An 18,236-nucleotide genomic window follows, 5' to 3' on the forward strand; every position below is an offset into this window, starting at 1 on the left:
GCTATTGAACAAAGCTTCACCAACCAGTGTTATCGCTTTTTTCTATTTTGTTATTAATAATCTCATATCTTTTTTGGTCTTGATCGTTAAGATCTTTGAATTTGTGTAACAATTGATCTCGAACTGCTCTGTTTTCGTTTTCTGCTAGTGGTTCTAGTTCTTCAAGATTTGTCTTGGTAATTACAATGAAATATCTCTGATATATATAACTAAAAAATATCTGTATCTTGATTTCTGTCCAATGCTTTAGATCGGTCTTCGAAAATCGCTAGTTATGATCTTTGCAATGTTTTTGTATTCCATTCTTTGATAATGTAATGTAAATATAATTGTCACAAAATAGCGCATCTACAGGCTGACCAAAAACTGGAAATAGAAGACCACCTAGCTCGGGTACTCTAACATTTTTGGGGTGCCGGAGAGAGAGTAAGCTATACTTCTCAAGTAATGGGGTACGCCTTTTCTTTTCTAAACTATATCTATTCCAAAGATGAGTTTCAAGTCCTTGAACTGCTGTTCGATGCAGAGTACAGACTAAAATCTCGTATTTAGTAATATATTCAAATATATTATCATCTTCGTTGTTGTAATGCTCGTCCTGCTCAATCTATTGAATAGTCGCTTATTAAGCAACCCTAAATCAACTGATTTACCCTAAGCAACCCTAAACTTTTTCAAACTTACTTATAATATAGATTTCAGTTGTTTGACACCAATTTTTACTAGATGTTAGTGTTATATATTAGTTTTAAAGCAAGAGTAGTAGTCAATTTAAAGTTATATTGTATTCTATACCGCCGATTCAACTCCCAATTCAACTGTACTGCCTAACCCCTTTCGCTTACCCTAGTCCTATTTCAGCACCGATTCAAGTTGAATCGGCCCCCGCCTTATGTAAAGGAATATTATAATATAATATTAGATTAAGATTTAATAAAAAAGAATAAATGAATTTATAAAATAAAATTGAAAATGATTTTAAGGTTTTATAAATTAAGAGTTTTCTAATAATAAAAAAATTCTTTTGATAAATTATAGTTGATAAAAGAAATAATTAATTAAAGAATAAATTGAATAAATGAATTAAGAATTTAAAATTTTTAAAAAAATCGAATAAATATTTCTAATTAGTTTAGAGATTTGGGATTTATAATAAGAGAGATAAGGAATCTTAAAGGAAAGAAATTAAAAAGAGGAGAAAGGGATTAGAAAAAGAAAAAGGGGATTAGAAAGAGGAGAGAGGAATTAGAAAGAGGAAAAAGGGATGAGAAAGAGGAAAGAGAAATTAGAAAGAGGAGAGAGGGATTTATTAGATTTATTAGATTTATTAGATTTATTAGATTTATTAGATTTATTAGATTTATTAGATTTATTAGATTTAGTTGAATTAATTGAATTTTTAGGTTTAATAGTATTTCCAATATTTCTATTCGAGTTTGAAGTAAAAGATAAGCAAATTATATAGATAATTATATTATTATTAGGTTTATTATTATTAGATTTATTATTATTAAATTTAAATCGGATTGATTCTATATAAACCAGTATATAAATTATTATTTCAAAAGATTCAAGATTTTTAAATAACTTCAAAATTAATATTTAAAAAGAATGAATAATAAAAAAGCTTTTTAAATTTAATTATTAGAAAAGCTATATAATATAAATATAGATAAAGGTTTTGAATAATAATTAAAATAATTATAAAGAGTGTTAATAAGGTTGTTATTATTTTTAGTTATAAAGAACTAAGAAAAAGCTTATAATTATAAAATTTAAAAATAATTATAAAATAAAGAATATAAAAAAGGCTTTATTTTAAAAGAATAAACAAATTAAAAAGAAATTTATAAAAAATTAATAAAAGTAAAAAAGCTAAATTAATAAGAAAAAGTATAAAAAAAGATCTTTTTCTTTTTGAATATAAAATAAAAAAGATTATTATTTAATATAGATTTTTTAATATTATATATTATATTATTTATATAATTCAATTTAATTATTAATTAGAATTAATTTTTATTATATATTATTAGTTTATAATTTATAATAAGAATAAAACTTTTAAATAATTTATTTTTAAATATAATATTGAAAATATTTTATTTTTAAGTATAATATTGAAAATATTTTATTTTTAAGTATAATATTGAAAATAATTTATTGAAATAGAATTTATAAATATTTTATTAGAATGAAATATCTAAATATTTTATTTTCAAAATTGTATTAAAAATAATTTTGGAAAAGAATTATTTTATAAATTAAATTTTGTTTTTAATTATTATTTTCAAAATATTTTATTATAATAAAACTTTTAAATATTTTATTTTTAAATATAATTTTGAAAATAATTATTTTTAAAAAGAAATTAGAAAATTTTTTATAGATTTAATTTTATAAAATATTGATTATAATATAATATTTTATTTTTAAAGTATAATATTGAAAAAGATTTATTGAAATAAATTTTTGAATATTTTATTTTTTGATATAATATTAAAAATATTTTATTAAAATAGAATTTGTAAATATTTTGTTTTGAAATATCACAATATAATATTAAAAATAATTTATTAAGATTAATCTTTTAAATATTTTATTTTAAATATAATATTAAAAATAACTTATTGAAATATTTTATTTTTAAATATAATATTGAAAATATTTTATTAGAATGAAAATTTTAAATTATTTATTAAAATAAAACCTTTAAATATTTTATTTTTAAGTATAAAATTGAGAATAATTTATTAAAATAAAATTTATAAATATTTTGTTTTCTAGTATAATATTGAAAATAATTTATTGAAATGAAATTCATAAACATTTTATTTTAAATATAATATTGAAAATATTTTATTAAAATAAAATTTATAAATATTTTTTTTCTAGTATAATATTGAAAATAATTTATTGAAATGAAATTCATCAACATTTTATTTTAAATATAATATTGAAAATATTTTTTTTTCAAGTATAATTTTGAAAATAATTATTTTTAAAAAGAAATTAGAAAATCTTTTATAGATTTAATTTTATAAAATATTGATCTTAATATAATATTGAAAATATTTTATTAAAATAAAACTTCTAAATTTTTTTTAATATAATATCCATAAAAAAAATATTTTATTTTCAATCATTAGCCCTAAAAGTATCTTATTATAATTAAACTTATAAATATTTTATTTTAGAGTATAATATTAGAGATATCAACTTTTAGAATTTAGTTTTATATATATTAAAAAAAAGAATTATTATTAATAAATAGTTTTATATATCCTATCAATTAATATATTAATTTCGAGAATAATTAGAATATTTTATTTATAAATTTAAAATATTAAAAGATAACATCTTATTATAAATAAATAAAAATTAGATTTTAATTTTTTCAAAAATAAAAAATTTCATAGATTTAATTTTATAAAATATAGATTTAGTATAATATTTTATTATTAATTATTCATTTGGAAATAATTTTTTTTAAAAAAAAGATTTTTTTAATTCTAATTTTATAAAATATTGATTTTAATATAGTATTTTATTCTTAATGATTATATTAAAAATATTTCATTATAATAAAACTTAGAAATATTTTATTTTCATTATAACATTAATGATATATATTTTTTTAAAAGAAATTTTTTATATAATATTGATTTTGATATAATATTTTATTTTGAATTATTATATTAAAAATAATTTATTATAATAAAACTTAAAAATATTTTATTTTAAAGAAAAATATTAGAAATATTAATTTCAATTTAATAAATATAATTTTTAGAATTTGGTTTTATATATATTAATTTTAATATATTAATTTTAATTGTTTTGAAAATACTTTATTATTATTATATAATTGTATAATATAATATATTTTAAATTTAAAAGGAATATTTTCTTATAAATTAAATTATTATTAATAATTTATTTCTAAATAAAAATGATATTTTCTATAAGATTATTAAAAATAATTTTATTTTTGATAATAACAAAAATAATAATTTTAACTTTTATAAAAAAGAAGAAATATATTATAAAGAAATAAATTATTCTTAAAGTCTTTAATAATAATACTTTTTGATAATATTTATTTAAATAATATTATATTTATAGTTTTTTAATAGAAATCTATTTATAATAATTTGTTTTATAAAAGATTATTTAATTTAAAATTTTCAATTATAATATTTTAAATCAAAAATTATTTAAAAAATATTATATTTGAAATCTTTATTCAAAATGAAATTAAAAAGTATATATTATTATATATAAAGTTTTTATAGCTTATAGTTTATTAAAATATAAAAATAATTCTAATATAATTAATATTATAAAAAATAAAATAAAAAACCTTAATTGAAAAAGATAATAGAATCTTTATAATATTATTGAATTCATTAAATTAAGATATACTAAATATACTATAAATTACTTAATTTTATTTTCTAATCTTAATCTTATATTTCAACCTTCAGTCGGGTATATCTTATACGAACGTTTGGGTTTGTATCATGAGATTTTTATCGTTTGATAAATGGCTTATTATAAAGAGTTTAAATTTTTTATATGTTCTCTATGATACACGGCTTGTTCCTCGGGTATCCTTGCTGGAACTGCATGATATCTGTTCCTCAGAAGTTGCTGGTGTACGAAATTATCACCACCCTGGTGTTATGTGGTAGCGGGTAATTTTTCTTCTATTGTTGCTATCTTTTGAATCTATAGCCTTGCTCCAGATAGCTGGTATACATTGGATTAAATCTTTCAAGTAGATACTTGCAACTTGACAACTTGATGATACCCAAAATCTGATGCATGCCCCGCTCTGATATCATTGGTCCCCAACTACATACTCCCGAAACCAGAGCAATCAATCTTCTCGAACAAGTATTGACACTAGTTGCAAGAGCTGTATATTAAAAAACATGTAATATCGCTTTAGCCAAAATATTTTTAAATGATAGTATAACAGAGTCACAGCTCGAGTGTTGTTGAATGAAATCTCTGGGAAGAAATATTCAAAAAAGCCTAGCACAATAGCATACCAATCGCGTTTGTGTCGAGACTACTCAAATAAAACTTCAGTCGAGATTTATCATAAGTCATATGATAGCCTCACAATCTTCCATATATGAAGTGAATGATTCTAATTATGTTTTTATTGCACCTCGTTTGTCCAAAGAGCCAACCCCCTGAATACCAGTCACTAGCCGAAGAGAAAAACTATCTTCAGTATACCTAGCCTGGATACATGTATTACCCACATCCTTACATACTATACAGCTTTTACCATCACATTTAATTCGATCCGCTTTACCAACGCTACTTGTCGACACCAGTCTCAAGCATTTCCAATCGGATTTCCCAACTTTCTCTTGATTGGCAAATATCGACCAACGCTGCAGGTTTGAGGGTGTAGTCAAATACCCAAGAATACCAATGAAAGCTTCCTCAATATTCGTACCCTCTATGGGCGTGAAATTATAAAAAGGATTCGTGATACGTGATACCAATTTACACCATTCTTGACTCGGTGTCGATACCACGCCCTCTACTCCCGTTGTTTCACCTATCGAATATATCCTCCTTCTTTTATTCGATTGGAACTATTTAGAATCAAGGGTTTCTCTCAGGGTTGCGAGCTCCTCTGTCATAGATACCAGCTGATTCTTATCCCTTCCCCGACATTCAGTGAGAACTGAAAGTTCTCTCTCCTTTTCCTCTATTTTACCAGTGACACCTTTGACATCCCCCCTTATTCTACCCAACTGATCTGCAAGAAGTCGATTCTCTGCTTCCAGTTTACCTGATTTGTGAAGTAGCGATTGGATCCGCGATTCGACGAGTTTCGTGGAAAAAGTGTCGATCTCATTTGAGTTTGTGACCTTGAGTTCATTAATCTAAGAAGCGTTAGCAAGCACTCCGACACTACTTACCGTGTCTTCGATGTAAGTAAGAATCACCTTGGATAAAACTTTACCCAAGCTTTCCTCCTCTTTTTTACTTTGTACCTCAATAAACTCTTTCTTCAACTCCGCCACTTCCTTCTTACCACGACTCAAAATCTCCATTCCCTCATGAAAAACTTTGTTCCTTTCCTCTACCTCCCTTCGCATCTGGTCCAGCAACCCCTTCCTATTCGCAAAATCGGTTTCGAAGTCCTTCCTCTCCTTCTTGAGCTCATCTCTACCCTTTACCAATTCCTTCATGCCCAGTTCCAACTCTTCCTTCATAAATTCCATCTCAAGTTCCCTTTTCTTCAGACCCTTGCGTATCTTGACTACTGTTTGAGTTGTTCCTACAAAGTCGTCCCGAGTGCGTTTCGCCATTTGAAAAATTTCCATCAACGCAATAATACCCCTCTTGTATTTGAGCTCGAGAGTACCTCTACCATCACCTCCTTGTAACCTTCCTTCATCCCCTTCTATAGACTCATTAGCCCGGCTTACCAAGTATAACATTGCCTCGTCGAACAGGGAAGAAAAAGTGTCCACTTGATCTTCTTTGGGTGATTCTTTCGATCCCGGACGGACAGGGTGACCGTGTGTACCGAAAATTCTACCATTTTGGCTTGGCACATCATGATGTACAGCATTTGTACCTGGAAGACTAGTAGTCTTCGATCTACCAACATTATTGAGCTCTAGAAGCTTAGGTTCAGCCATACCGGAATCAAAAGTAGTTGATAGAGTACCCGGTTTCATTGACGACTCTGGGGTAATCGGCATTCGATACTGTGTACCAGAAGACGAAGGTAGCTCATTATGCTTTACCATAGCTCTTTGAACATTTGAATGCGGAGCTTTACTTGTTGTGCGTACCGGTTGTGTGGATGTACCGTCAAGGGATAACCTGTTGGGTCTCGCATCCCTCAGGCATGGAGTCCCACGACGAGTCAATAGAGGTAAATATATACCGGACGATCCATTTTGTGCATCAATTGGAGGTGTCGATATTGTGAAGAATTATTTGCTGGATGTTAGACATTTGGCATAATTTTGAGGTTCTGATTGAACTCACCCCAGATGCGACTCATGCGAGGTCATGCCCCTCATCTCTTATCACTGCAGCTATGTACATACAATTTAGTATGAGAGTGACTGATTTACAAGCTACCAGTTCAATTTGAATTAGAAATAAGATCAGTTTAGATCATAAAAATTGCTACTTCAATCTCTACAAATCACCTCAACAAAATATGACTTTCAATGTAAAATTCATTTATGCATCGTATTTGATGTCTACACAAACATTGTCGACAGCCTCGTCTGTAGCTTCTAGCAAATTTAACTGAAGCACCCAACCAAAAATTTCAGCCACACTTTCAAAAATCACCACAACGACGATAAAACCATCGACATCAATCAAAATGCATGCCAATATAGGCAGAGGAAGAGGACGCGGACGCGGACGAGGTCGAGGAAGAGGTCGTGGTAATGGTAATGGAGATCCAGGTCTCAATAGACTGCGACTTGCTTCGCAAGGCGGTAATGGTCAATATTCTGGTAGTCTGTACGCCTTCGCGTATCGATATCACACTCAGCTGACAAGCATTTCAATAGATCAAGCTGTGTCGAAAGTCGGTGGAAAGTTACCTCCCATTAATATAAGTGATGAGGATAGGTATTTTGATTTTCCTCAGGAGATGCATGGCAAGGCGGGGGGTAATGGCTCCATGGCAATGGTACAGCCTGAATCAATATGGTCTGGGTATGATCTAAATGTTTCCCAAGCTAGAAATGGCAATGTCTTTCACCCCATTTCCACTTGGGATGAAGGTCTGGGTACAGGTAAAGGCGCAAATTTGGCGTCGTGCGACTCTGTGTATGCGGGTGCATGGTCGGACGATCAACCTCATCGCGATCCTCTCGGAAAGACGTATTCGAGTACTGGTATGGATGTCTTTTCCAACTTCTTGGACAAGGTTTCGGGTAGTGGTATCAAAGTCCCATATAGTAAGATCTCATATCCACATTGTTACAAATGCACTTCTAATCATGAGGAACAGGTAGCGGCTGGGTGGACCCGGCATACTGTGAGTCTATTGGTAAGTCATGAATCTCCGTGAATACCTCCCTATGTTTCGGAATTGCAATTTTTCTAGATCAGAAGTAAACATAGATTGCTAATCATGATAATAGAGCCCCAAGGCCGACGGTTTACGTTCTACGATTTTGGTAAAAATGGTCTAGACAATGAAGTCACTGGTATCGACGACAGGGTAAACAACATGCATCTTGACGAATTTGAAAAGGCTTATCGTAAGTCATTGCGTATATAATTGAGTACAGAATGACATAGATCTGACTATTGAAATAGCTAACGGTCTTGGATTTACGCATCACAAATTCGGGTATCTTTACATAGACATCAATCCTGCCCCGGGTAACCTTACATTGAGGGAGTATCAGGAAATGGCTGCGAACAACTATAAGATGCCAGTGGTACCACCCAAGCATCTGCTCCCTGTTAGAAGTCTTGTACCGCGAGGAGGTTTCCGCTACCCTGGTAAAGCTCAAGGCGGGGATTCGCGAAAATCCGAGGCAAAAAACGGGTATACTGGTACGGGTAAAGACAAGTCATTTGATGAGATGGTCAATGCAGGGTGGTCGTCCCGTTATGGCCCACCTGGGCCAGGTAGTTTGACTCAATCCGAAGGTTCAACCGAAGAAGATGTTGGTACGACCATGGAGGACCAAAGTGACGACGAAGTCGATGTGGATGGAGGAGTAACTTTCGAAGCATTTGATATGACAACTGGTCACCAAGCTACCGCTTCAGCAGGCCTTGGTATGGGTATCAACAATGAAAGTTCTAATGGTAATAAGAGTGGATGGGGAAAGATAAACAACTCTGAATCTACCTTACTTCCCGCTTATAGCACATTCAAGGTAACCGAGGGTAAGAGTTCGGAAGATCTCAGACCGCTTGATAAGGGGTGGAGTATCGACCACACATTCAACGGCCTCGTCGGTAAATCGTCCCATCAAAGTGCGACGGTCGATCACAGCGAGTCGTGTATCGCTAGGGTCGTAGATGGTCAAGGTACTGGTAAAGTTGACAATGCTGCGGTAAATGGAATGAGTTCAAGCTCGACCGATACATCCGGTGGTGGAGTCGGTATTAATGTTGGGTATACTAAAGAAGATTTATCCTCCAGTATACGCAAATTAATGGCCAATATGGGGCCGAAGGTAGAAGTGAAGGATTGGATGACTTTTCCAACATCCAAGACTACTCGGTCATTTAAGCTCGTTGCTTTGATGGTAAACGATTTTCTTTTAGGTAAATTTCCCACCAATAGAACTCCAGAGACATGGAGTTTTCCAACGGAATAACGACTCCGGGTAGTCAAATCAATGAAGCCACTGAAGCTTCAATTACCCGAGCCGGTAAAGGAGTTTTGGGCTGATATTGAGTTTGAGGGGGATGATCAATGATCTCCCAGGGTAATACTTGCGTTAAAGATTTCATTTCGACAGCTTGTTTGTATATAAATTAATTCTTTCATTCACATGAGTTCTATCTACGTGATTGTGATATACGAATTTCTATTCATCTCACATCTTCCCTCCCATTTCTTCGCTCTCATTCCATTTTAACATTCCTTCCTCCCTTCACTCTTCCCTGTACTGATTCTCACTGTTTTTCCTCGATCTCCCCGATGTCAACTTCTCCTTCTTCATCCTTGAGCTTCTTTACCGCCACTGTCATTATCGTCCCACCATCTTTGGCCTCTCATTCTGCCTCCCCATCCTCACCCCCTAATCTCCCTGTATCACATCTGAATACAATTCCTTAACGATGAATCACTCTCTGTCCCTGCATACCAGATGATGGAAAATAATTTTTGGCAAATGCATATTATGTTGTTGAGAGATGGAGAAACACAATTCTGATTCCCATCTACGAATGTTATAGAAGCTAGCAGATAATCTTTCATTAAGTTCACCACCGCATGAATCACTGGTCTCTAAACTTTTTCTCTCTCACTGTCTATCTTAATCAATAAATTATTTAAGCTTTGATCATACTGAATCGCCACTTGATTTCTACCTCTACCAATAAATCTACACGAAGCTTCCTCTCTGAAGTTTGCCGAGAAAATAGCCATTGGAGGTAATGTCAAAACATCACCAAGTCCTTCCAAAATCGAGGTATATACTCAACCTTCAGTTGTGTTTTGTGAAACTGGCGTCATTTTAGCTGATCCCAAACCATGAACACACTACCAAATACCAGAACTTAAAGAGTGCGTGCCGGTCCTTTCGATATGCCTTTGTTCCTATGAGCTCGAAGTCCTTACTTAGAGGGTGTGTGGCAGAGGAACATTATCGGTGTTTATCTTTAACGTATTTAATCGAAATCTGTCAGTGCAATTTAAGGATTAGTCAAAATAAGTACGAGATATTGAAGAAGGAATCCCTCATCACAAGATCTTGTTTACCTGGATAAATGTATCAAATTCCGGTGAGAATGGACTAAGAAAAGGATGTACAGTTTTCAATTGGCCCCAGAATTTTGTGGTAGAAGCACATCCTTGTAAGATCAGCTTCATTATGACCACGCTCGCAACATATTTTGGGAAAAACACAAAGTTCGCTTGTCACACCTGCTTGTTCATATGACACAACAGACGCGAGGAAAATAGCGGATAGAAGCCTATAGACAGATAGCATGAGAGGGGTTAGGTGGGAGGAATAGTTGCCGAAAACGTATAGTCGAACCATTTTAGATTTGATATATCCCAGCCTGCTATTAATTTTCAATGAGTGAATAGCAATTCAGGTGCTCTACTAGCGTGTCATTCATATCTTCCTGTACCTGTATCGAGGTATGTCATCTTTCTCTTCTGTTCAGTCGCTCAAACTCTTCTCTCATCGTAACCTGCCATCTATTGACCTCCCACATGTTATTTGAGATGGTAATGCTTCCCCAAGCACATACTTCATCGCAATTAATAATCATCTATCAAATGCAAAAGAATTACACACAGCGTCTTAGCATCAGAGCTTTACGGATTAGTTCAGGGATTTGACATCAGTGCTGCAATCACAGCTATAGTCGGCGCCATCCCCAATCAGGAGATACCACTAACTATTTGGACTGATTCAAAGTCATTATACAACTTACTCACAAAGCTAGGTACAATAAGTGAGAAGAGATTGATAATCGATATCATAGCACTTCAATATAGCTATTGTAATAAAGCCCTAAGCGAATACAAAAGAGATTAGCTCTTTCAATAAGTCTATACAAGACTTACTACCTTTAATATATAGCTAGCTCTTCAAATAGAATACAATTAGACATATAGGACCTACGCAATTCGTGGGTGCTACGTCTTCCGTACCCTTCTCGTACCAACATTTACCCACCACTACCGATTCAATCTTTTGTGAAGATGAAAAAGTCATCCTCCAACTTCTCACACAAATTTACCAAGGATAAGTTACTGTACCTCTGAGACATGACTTTACGAACGTCACGTCCGACTCCCTCAAGAGGTCTATCGACAAAGATACCAGTTGAAGGAAACGAATCCGTAGTGAATATACCCAGATCGTTTTCAATCATCTCACCAAGCTCTACCTTTGTGAACAGATTGGTATACCTACGAGAAATGAGACGGCGTGTCTATGTGAGTAAATTAGTACTAGTCTGATACAGCGCAAAGAACGATGGTTGAACTTACAGGCATATCAATACCAAGAATAATACCCAAATTAGATGCCTGTGACGAAGGCTGTAGATTACCTCTGACAGTAGACAGGTTGGAGCCTCCGTGGGTACTACCACTATCGAGATGACTGAGATTACCGCCTCCACCATTACCCAAAAGAATTTGAGGGGTTGAAGGGGTTGGTGGTGATGGTGACGTACGTGATAGTCGTTGTGTGGATACAGAAGGATTACTTGAAGAAGTACTTGAAGCCAATGGGGCCTTGGTACCCGGCAAATGGCGTTCCGAGCGTGGAGAAGGTGCGGAGAGTGTCAAGGGCTGAGTTGTGAGATGGGCAAAACTATTACCGAGTGGCTGGGTTTTCAAGGGTTTCTTACCCATGGAAGGGATTACTGGGGGAGTTTGTGGACGATATGGCATGTCAGGAGACATCCAACCAGGATTGGCGTCACAAGGAGTACTATTACCAGGAGCTTGCGTGTTATCTGCCTCTACCTTGGCCCTACCATTATCGGTGTCACAAGACGACGTTGGGAGCTCGTAGCTGGGTGGATGAGGAAGCTCCGGGTGATCCTTCAAGTACGTCTTGAATGCCACATCAATAGTAGGAGGTTCCATTTCCCTACTACTGTAGGCTACCAATACCTCCCTGTATTCATTCAAGAATTCCATAATACTCGCAAAATCTGCAAGGACATATGGCTTCCTAACATCGTGAGAGAATTTTTTCTTCAATGTAATTGTAATAAATACCAGGGGAGGGTCCAGCGAGCGATCGATATCTCTTCTGCATACCGTAAAAGCAAACCTAGCCTTCAATTCAGAGTTGGCATCTTGAAAGCGAGTCACGAGCTCAGGTGGTCGCTGTGTACCGGTAGTGAAATAGAATACCTTGGGGTGTCTCAAGATAACGGCAAAAAAAGGAATTAAGAAACCCTCTTCTTGTTTCCAACCATGGCTAGAAAATTTCATCCGTGAAGAGATAACTTTCGCAGGTGCCAAGGTTGTATTACCGAACCCGAAGCTACGTCCTGTACCACAGGTTTGCCAATATTTAATTACCTCCAAGCGACTGTGAGCCGATTCGGCGAGCCTAGCAGGGGTTGAGATGGAGGTGGAGGTGGACGTAGATGCCAAAGTTAAGGCGGTGGATGTTATACCAGAAGATCGGGAACTGTCTACCTTGTTGCTATACCGATCAGAACGTTCACGTTCCGTAGCCACCTTTGCGCGCTTTTTGAAGTATCGATTGGAGCGACCCGTAGCCTGGCCGTCGCCATTACCCTCTCGTTGTGAACCACCATAGAGACGAGCAAATTCGTTTTGACGACGCTCTCTTTCAAACCCATGAGATTTTCGACTGGCATAATCTGGTCGATACAGGTCTAAACTTCGACTACCTTCCCATTCATACCCATAGAGCCCGCGATTGGTATCCCTGTCTTGATGCTGGTCGAAGCTTTGACTACCCTCTCCTTTGTAACCACCACACTCGCGACCGCCGCCTTCTTCCTTCTGAGAATTTCGACTACCATCACCCTCATACCTACTGTATGCGCGGGTCAGATCGTTGTTTGGTCGACGACCTCCACCGTACAGATCTGCGTTTCTGTTACCCTCTTCCGCGAATTCGTCGGCTCGACGAGGATTGTCGTCACTCCCTCGATGTTGTAAACCCAAGTTTCGATTACCGCTATCTGCAGACCTATCTAGGTTGCGATTACCATCTGCTGCTGCAGTTGAATGACTATCGAATATCGATTGAGAGCCACAAATGGCCTCGATCTTGATGGCAGGTACCTCATTATACGATTTATCGATATCGTAATCGACAAGCTTTCGCTTGTTTGTCGTCATATTTGTATATATTGTTGGATGGGGTCGAGGAGAGGAGCAAGAGGGGGGGTCGAGCGGTTATTGAGGTTATGTTTTTTGGAAAGTATAATCCTTGGAGGTAATGATTTAAATTGTCACTTATGCCTACGACACCAACAAAGAAGGGCTTTAATTCGGTACGCACCCTACTCGTGAGAGAAAAAACAGGTCGTAATTGGCCATTTAAGTCTTCACCAGAATCTTTCAATTAATTGAATCACGAATTGAATAACAAATAAAACAAATAAATATGGTAATATCATGTTAATTCTCAAGTTTTAATTGTTATGATTTCTATTAAATCATATATTTTATTCTAAATTTGAAGCTAAGAATTAGATTATCGAAAGTTAGGGTTAACCTTTCTCCTCTTCCTCCATACTCTATTGTAGCTTATCTTTCTCGAAGCCTTCCCTAGCAGCTCCTTCTTCTCTAGACTCCATTACAACTCCTCTTCATCGAAGGCCTTATTTGCCGCGCTTTTCTTCGAGGTTTCCGATAGCACATGCTGCTCCCTCCCGTTTATCTTCCTTCATACAGCTCTCGACCTTATTACTCTAGCATACTAACACATACGGTCTTAAACTTAGATCTTCCTCTAAATTTCGACACGCTCCAAGTACTTGAGACGTACAAGAATTTTAACGTTGCCGATCACACTAATACATACAAAATCTTCGACTGTGAAAGCTGCATCGCCTCCATGGTGCCATTTTTCTTGAATTTTACGACCCAAAAGTAAGGTCCGCTGTTCAAATCCTCAATATTGAAATCAACGCAAAGACTAACAATATCCCCAGCATACATGGTACCCTCGGTTCCATTTTTTCGATGGTGTACCTTCGCCTATATTGACATGGATTAATTTACGGCTCTTTCGATATGCAGCGCTTCTACATCTACAACGTTTCTGAATCTGCGACCCTTACAACATGCAGCCCTTAAATTTACAATCTTTTGAACCTGCGGCACTTTGAGTCTATCACTCTGATTCTTCAATACTCTGAGATCCAAGACGTTTCCGAATCAACAACTCTTCGAATCTGCGGCGCTTTAAGTATATCACTCTTTGAGTCTACAATACACCTGGATTTGCGTCGCTCCTAAGCCTACAAGACTTCTCCATCTAAAATACATCTATATCTACAGACCCTTTGAATTGTTAGCACTACTAAACGTACAACGCTTCTGCTTCTACCTGGCTTCTGAACCTGGAATACTCCTAGAGATGCGGCACTCCTACATCCTCAGCCATTTGAATATACAATACTCCTGAACCATGACGCTTATCCAACCTTCAGCGTATCGCAACATTCACAACTTTCCTAGCATACATAGTACTCTCGAATCTTGAGGCTTCGTCTGTCTGTACGTCACAGTGTTGCTTATTATTTTGACAGAGATCCTTCAACAAGCGCTCTCAAATCATCAAGCCACGCCTTGATGCCAAGACTCGTAGCTCACCCCAGCCTTTCACAGCAATCTTCTTCGCAAACTTTCACACTTGCACAACTTATTAGCATTCATTGCTATTAGATAATCACAGGTTCAATTCTCAATTTTTCACTCCAAGCTTTCCTCGCACCAATTCATCTCCACTCTCTCCAAAGTTTTATCACCAGCCTTTCGTGCAAGCCTCCAAGTCAAGATTTCACTCCAATCGTTCACTTCTTTCATTCCCGCATTATCCATCCTGCCTCGAAATGTCAAGCGTCTACCTCCTTTGTTTCACAAGTCACATCAAATCTTCTTTTCACTCTCTTCATCTTGGCTGTCTCCAAAGTTCCCACTTCCCTTCACTCCTCACTATCAATTTTCCACATCTGTCATCTCAAAAGTCACTCCTCCGCCCCTCACTTTGACTCACCTCCACGATTCACAACTTCTCATATTTTCCCCTTTTTATGCTCAACCATATGTATATATACCACATCACAAGACTGTATTGGTTCATAAGTTCCTTCAGAAGTGGAAACCCCTTGTTTCAGGCTATTCCAAACGTACGAAATCGAATCCCAAGAGGATCTACTTTCTATATCAGTGATTATTCCCACCTAGTACTGAGTTCATTATGACTTGATTGCCGGAAAGGATGGCTTTTGCTCCAGTCGGTCACTCTTCCCTCTCAAATTTGGCAGCTCCAGCGACAAACAATTTGTTATCCACAAAATACAGTGATACAAATATCTCTGTTCATACCGTGCCTACTACAGCTTCGGTCACCCCAGATATAAGATCTCTGTCTTCGTTGAGTAATATAAAGCTTTTGCAGGATGAAATTATGAGAATTTATAAGATGAATGTTGGCTCCAACTTCCTACTTATTAAATTTCTACATACAAATTACCGCATGCGAGAGCTTAATATGACAGGTACACCAAGTGAAAACTTGTCGGGACACTTTTCACGTGGGACAGTCATCTCCAACTGTCCGTTGATCCAACCCATCATTTGTTTCCAAATGAATTCTTTGTTATTGACACCACACGTATCATCACCTAGGGAGGACGCTGAGAGATCTGTGGATATACAAAGAACGGTTTGATGGCCAGGATTATTGAATTTTAGCCACCGTCACTATAATGATAAAAAAATTAGAGTTGTAGTCGTAGATAGAGATGATTATTCATCGGACAATTCTTTTTAGGAAATAGCAGGAGATGGATATACAAAGAGAATAGCCAAGACGAGGATACACTGATGTAGAATACACAGAAGGGGATAGATGGAAAGAGAAAGTCGGCAAAGTGTGGACAGAATCGGAGGGGACTGAAAGATGGGACAAAAGGACGGAACATATAACCACAAGGAATGTAGAAAGAGGACACAAAGGCGGATGATGGACAGAGGAAGAAGGAACGAGGAGGAGGAGATAGAAAGAGGAGAAACAGAACCAGGAGCTATAGAAGAGGGAACACAGGTGGTGGGAAAAGGAGGAAGGGGTTGAAGGGGAAAGTCCAATGAGATCGGAAAGAAGAAGCGGAGAAATAAGTAGAGGACAAGAATATGAGAAAAAAAACGAGAGCACATAGACAGAAGATAGACGAGGGAGGAAAAACAGGATGAGGATGTCCAAATAAAAAATCTTCCACATGGGATTCTGACTTTCGTAATAAACTATTGGAAGGACAAGGGAGTGTCTAGAGACTTCTCGTATACGATGACGATCCATATATTTAGACAATACAAATTGCAAGTTGATACATCACAGAACGTTTATACCATATCAACCATTTTCACTTGATCCCATTACTTGTTTTAAGATCGTCTATATAGTTTTCTTAACTACATATCTAAGTTATTTATTTATTTTTTTAGGTTCGATTTTTCCAGAGAAAGATGTATCATTTCTCCATATTTGTGGGATAGAGGCATCTTGGTTGGGGGTTCATCGATCAAATAGGTAAGCCTTCCGGTCCTATGCTGATATCTACTTTTTTCACTGACGATATCATATTTCAGAACTTCCAGAAAACCTAGATCCCGCATTTCCAACCAACCCTACTGATCTGCCAGCCGCCTGTGCTGTACTGGTAAATGTGATCACCTCAGAGACGTCCTCCTATCGATTCAGACTGTTCTTGCCCATTACCACCTGTAACGAATGCTATCTAACAGTCGACGACGGCGGATTTTCGGGCGTCATCAACTGGCTTGACGTGGGTGCTGGCGTGCGCTACGGCTTCGCAGTCGCATCCACCGACATGGGACACAACTCAACCATGACTAACATTACCTGGGCTCTGGGACAGCCTGAAAAACAGCTCGACTTTGGTTTCCGTGCGACCCATGGCACCATTGTCATCGTCAAGCGACCTACTGAGACTTTTGATGCATCCAAGATCAAGTATCCTTACTACTCCGGCTGTTCGACAGGTGGACGCCAGGGCCTCAAAGATGCGCAGCTCTTCCCGGATGATTTTGACGGCCTGCTCATCGGAGCTCCGGGATAGTGGATGACACACTTTCAGACGTGAATCGCGAAAGTGGGATTGTACAATTTGCCCAAAGAGGCTTCCAACCACATCAATGCCTCTCTATATCCCTCCATCGCTGCGGATATTGTTGCTCAGTGCGATGCATTAGACGGTGCCACTGACGGTACCATTAGCGCTCCTCACGAGTGTAGGCTCGATGTGGATCGTTTGCTTTGCAACACTACCAACATTTGCATCAGCGCAGAACAGAACAGGCGCAGACTGTACAGAACATACACTCGAACTACACTATAAACGGTCAATTCACGTTCCCAGGCTTGGAAATTGGATCTGAAAGCGAATGGAATGTGTTGTTATCTGGTCCTGAGCCCGCACCACTGGGTTTCCAGTACATCCAGGACATGTTGCTTGATGATCCCCAGTGGTCGTGGCAAAACTATACAGACTCCCTTGTTTCCTTGGCCGATGACGAAAACCCTAGAAATATCACTGCCGACGACTTCGCCGCCATGTCCCAGTATTTTTCAAACAGGGGTAAAGTGCTCATGTACCACGGAATGGCCGACGGGTTGATTCCAACTGGTAGCTCGACATACTTTTACGAGTCAGTCGCCCGTGAATTTGCAGGACACAGCAGCATCTTTAAGACTATATTTCAAACAAGACGCTGTCTTTATGAATTTACGATCGCGGGGTTTCAATAGATTTCAAGATATAGGGTCGAGTAT

At 36.2% G+C, this 18,236-nt stretch overlaps 2 protein-coding genes across 2 annotated transcripts; both read left to right on the forward strand.

Annotated features, from left to right (window-relative positions):
- Positions 1-16,409: 16,409 nt before the first annotated feature.
- On the forward strand, positions 16,410-17,523 carry Bfra_003230 (putative feruloyl esterase b protein; the record flags this gene model as incomplete). The annotated part of the gene is made up of 3 exons (XM_037333640.1): positions 16,410-16,493; positions 16,940-16,973; positions 17,033-17,523. The coding sequence occupies 3 exons, from the start codon at positions 16,410-16,412 to the stop codon at positions 17,521-17,523; spliced, it is 609 nt and encodes a 202-aa protein (XP_037193727.1).
- A 76-nt stretch (positions 17,524-17,599) lies between these two features.
- On the forward strand, positions 17,600-18,212 carry Bfra_003231 (putative feruloyl esterase b protein; the record flags this gene model as incomplete). The annotated part of the gene is made up of 3 exons (XM_037333641.1): positions 17,600-17,642; positions 17,682-17,695; positions 17,748-18,212. The coding sequence occupies 3 exons, from the start codon at positions 17,600-17,602 to the stop codon at positions 18,210-18,212; spliced, it is 522 nt and encodes a 173-aa protein (XP_037193728.1).
- Between the last annotated feature and the right edge of the window lie 24 nt (positions 18,213-18,236).

The sequence above is a fragment of the Botrytis fragariae genome (assembly GCF_013461495.1).
Source record: "Botrytis fragariae strain BVB16 chromosome Unknown tig00000045, whole genome shotgun sequence".
Classification (NCBI taxonomy): domain Eukaryota; kingdom Fungi; phylum Ascomycota; class Leotiomycetes; order Helotiales; family Sclerotiniaceae; genus Botrytis; species Botrytis fragariae.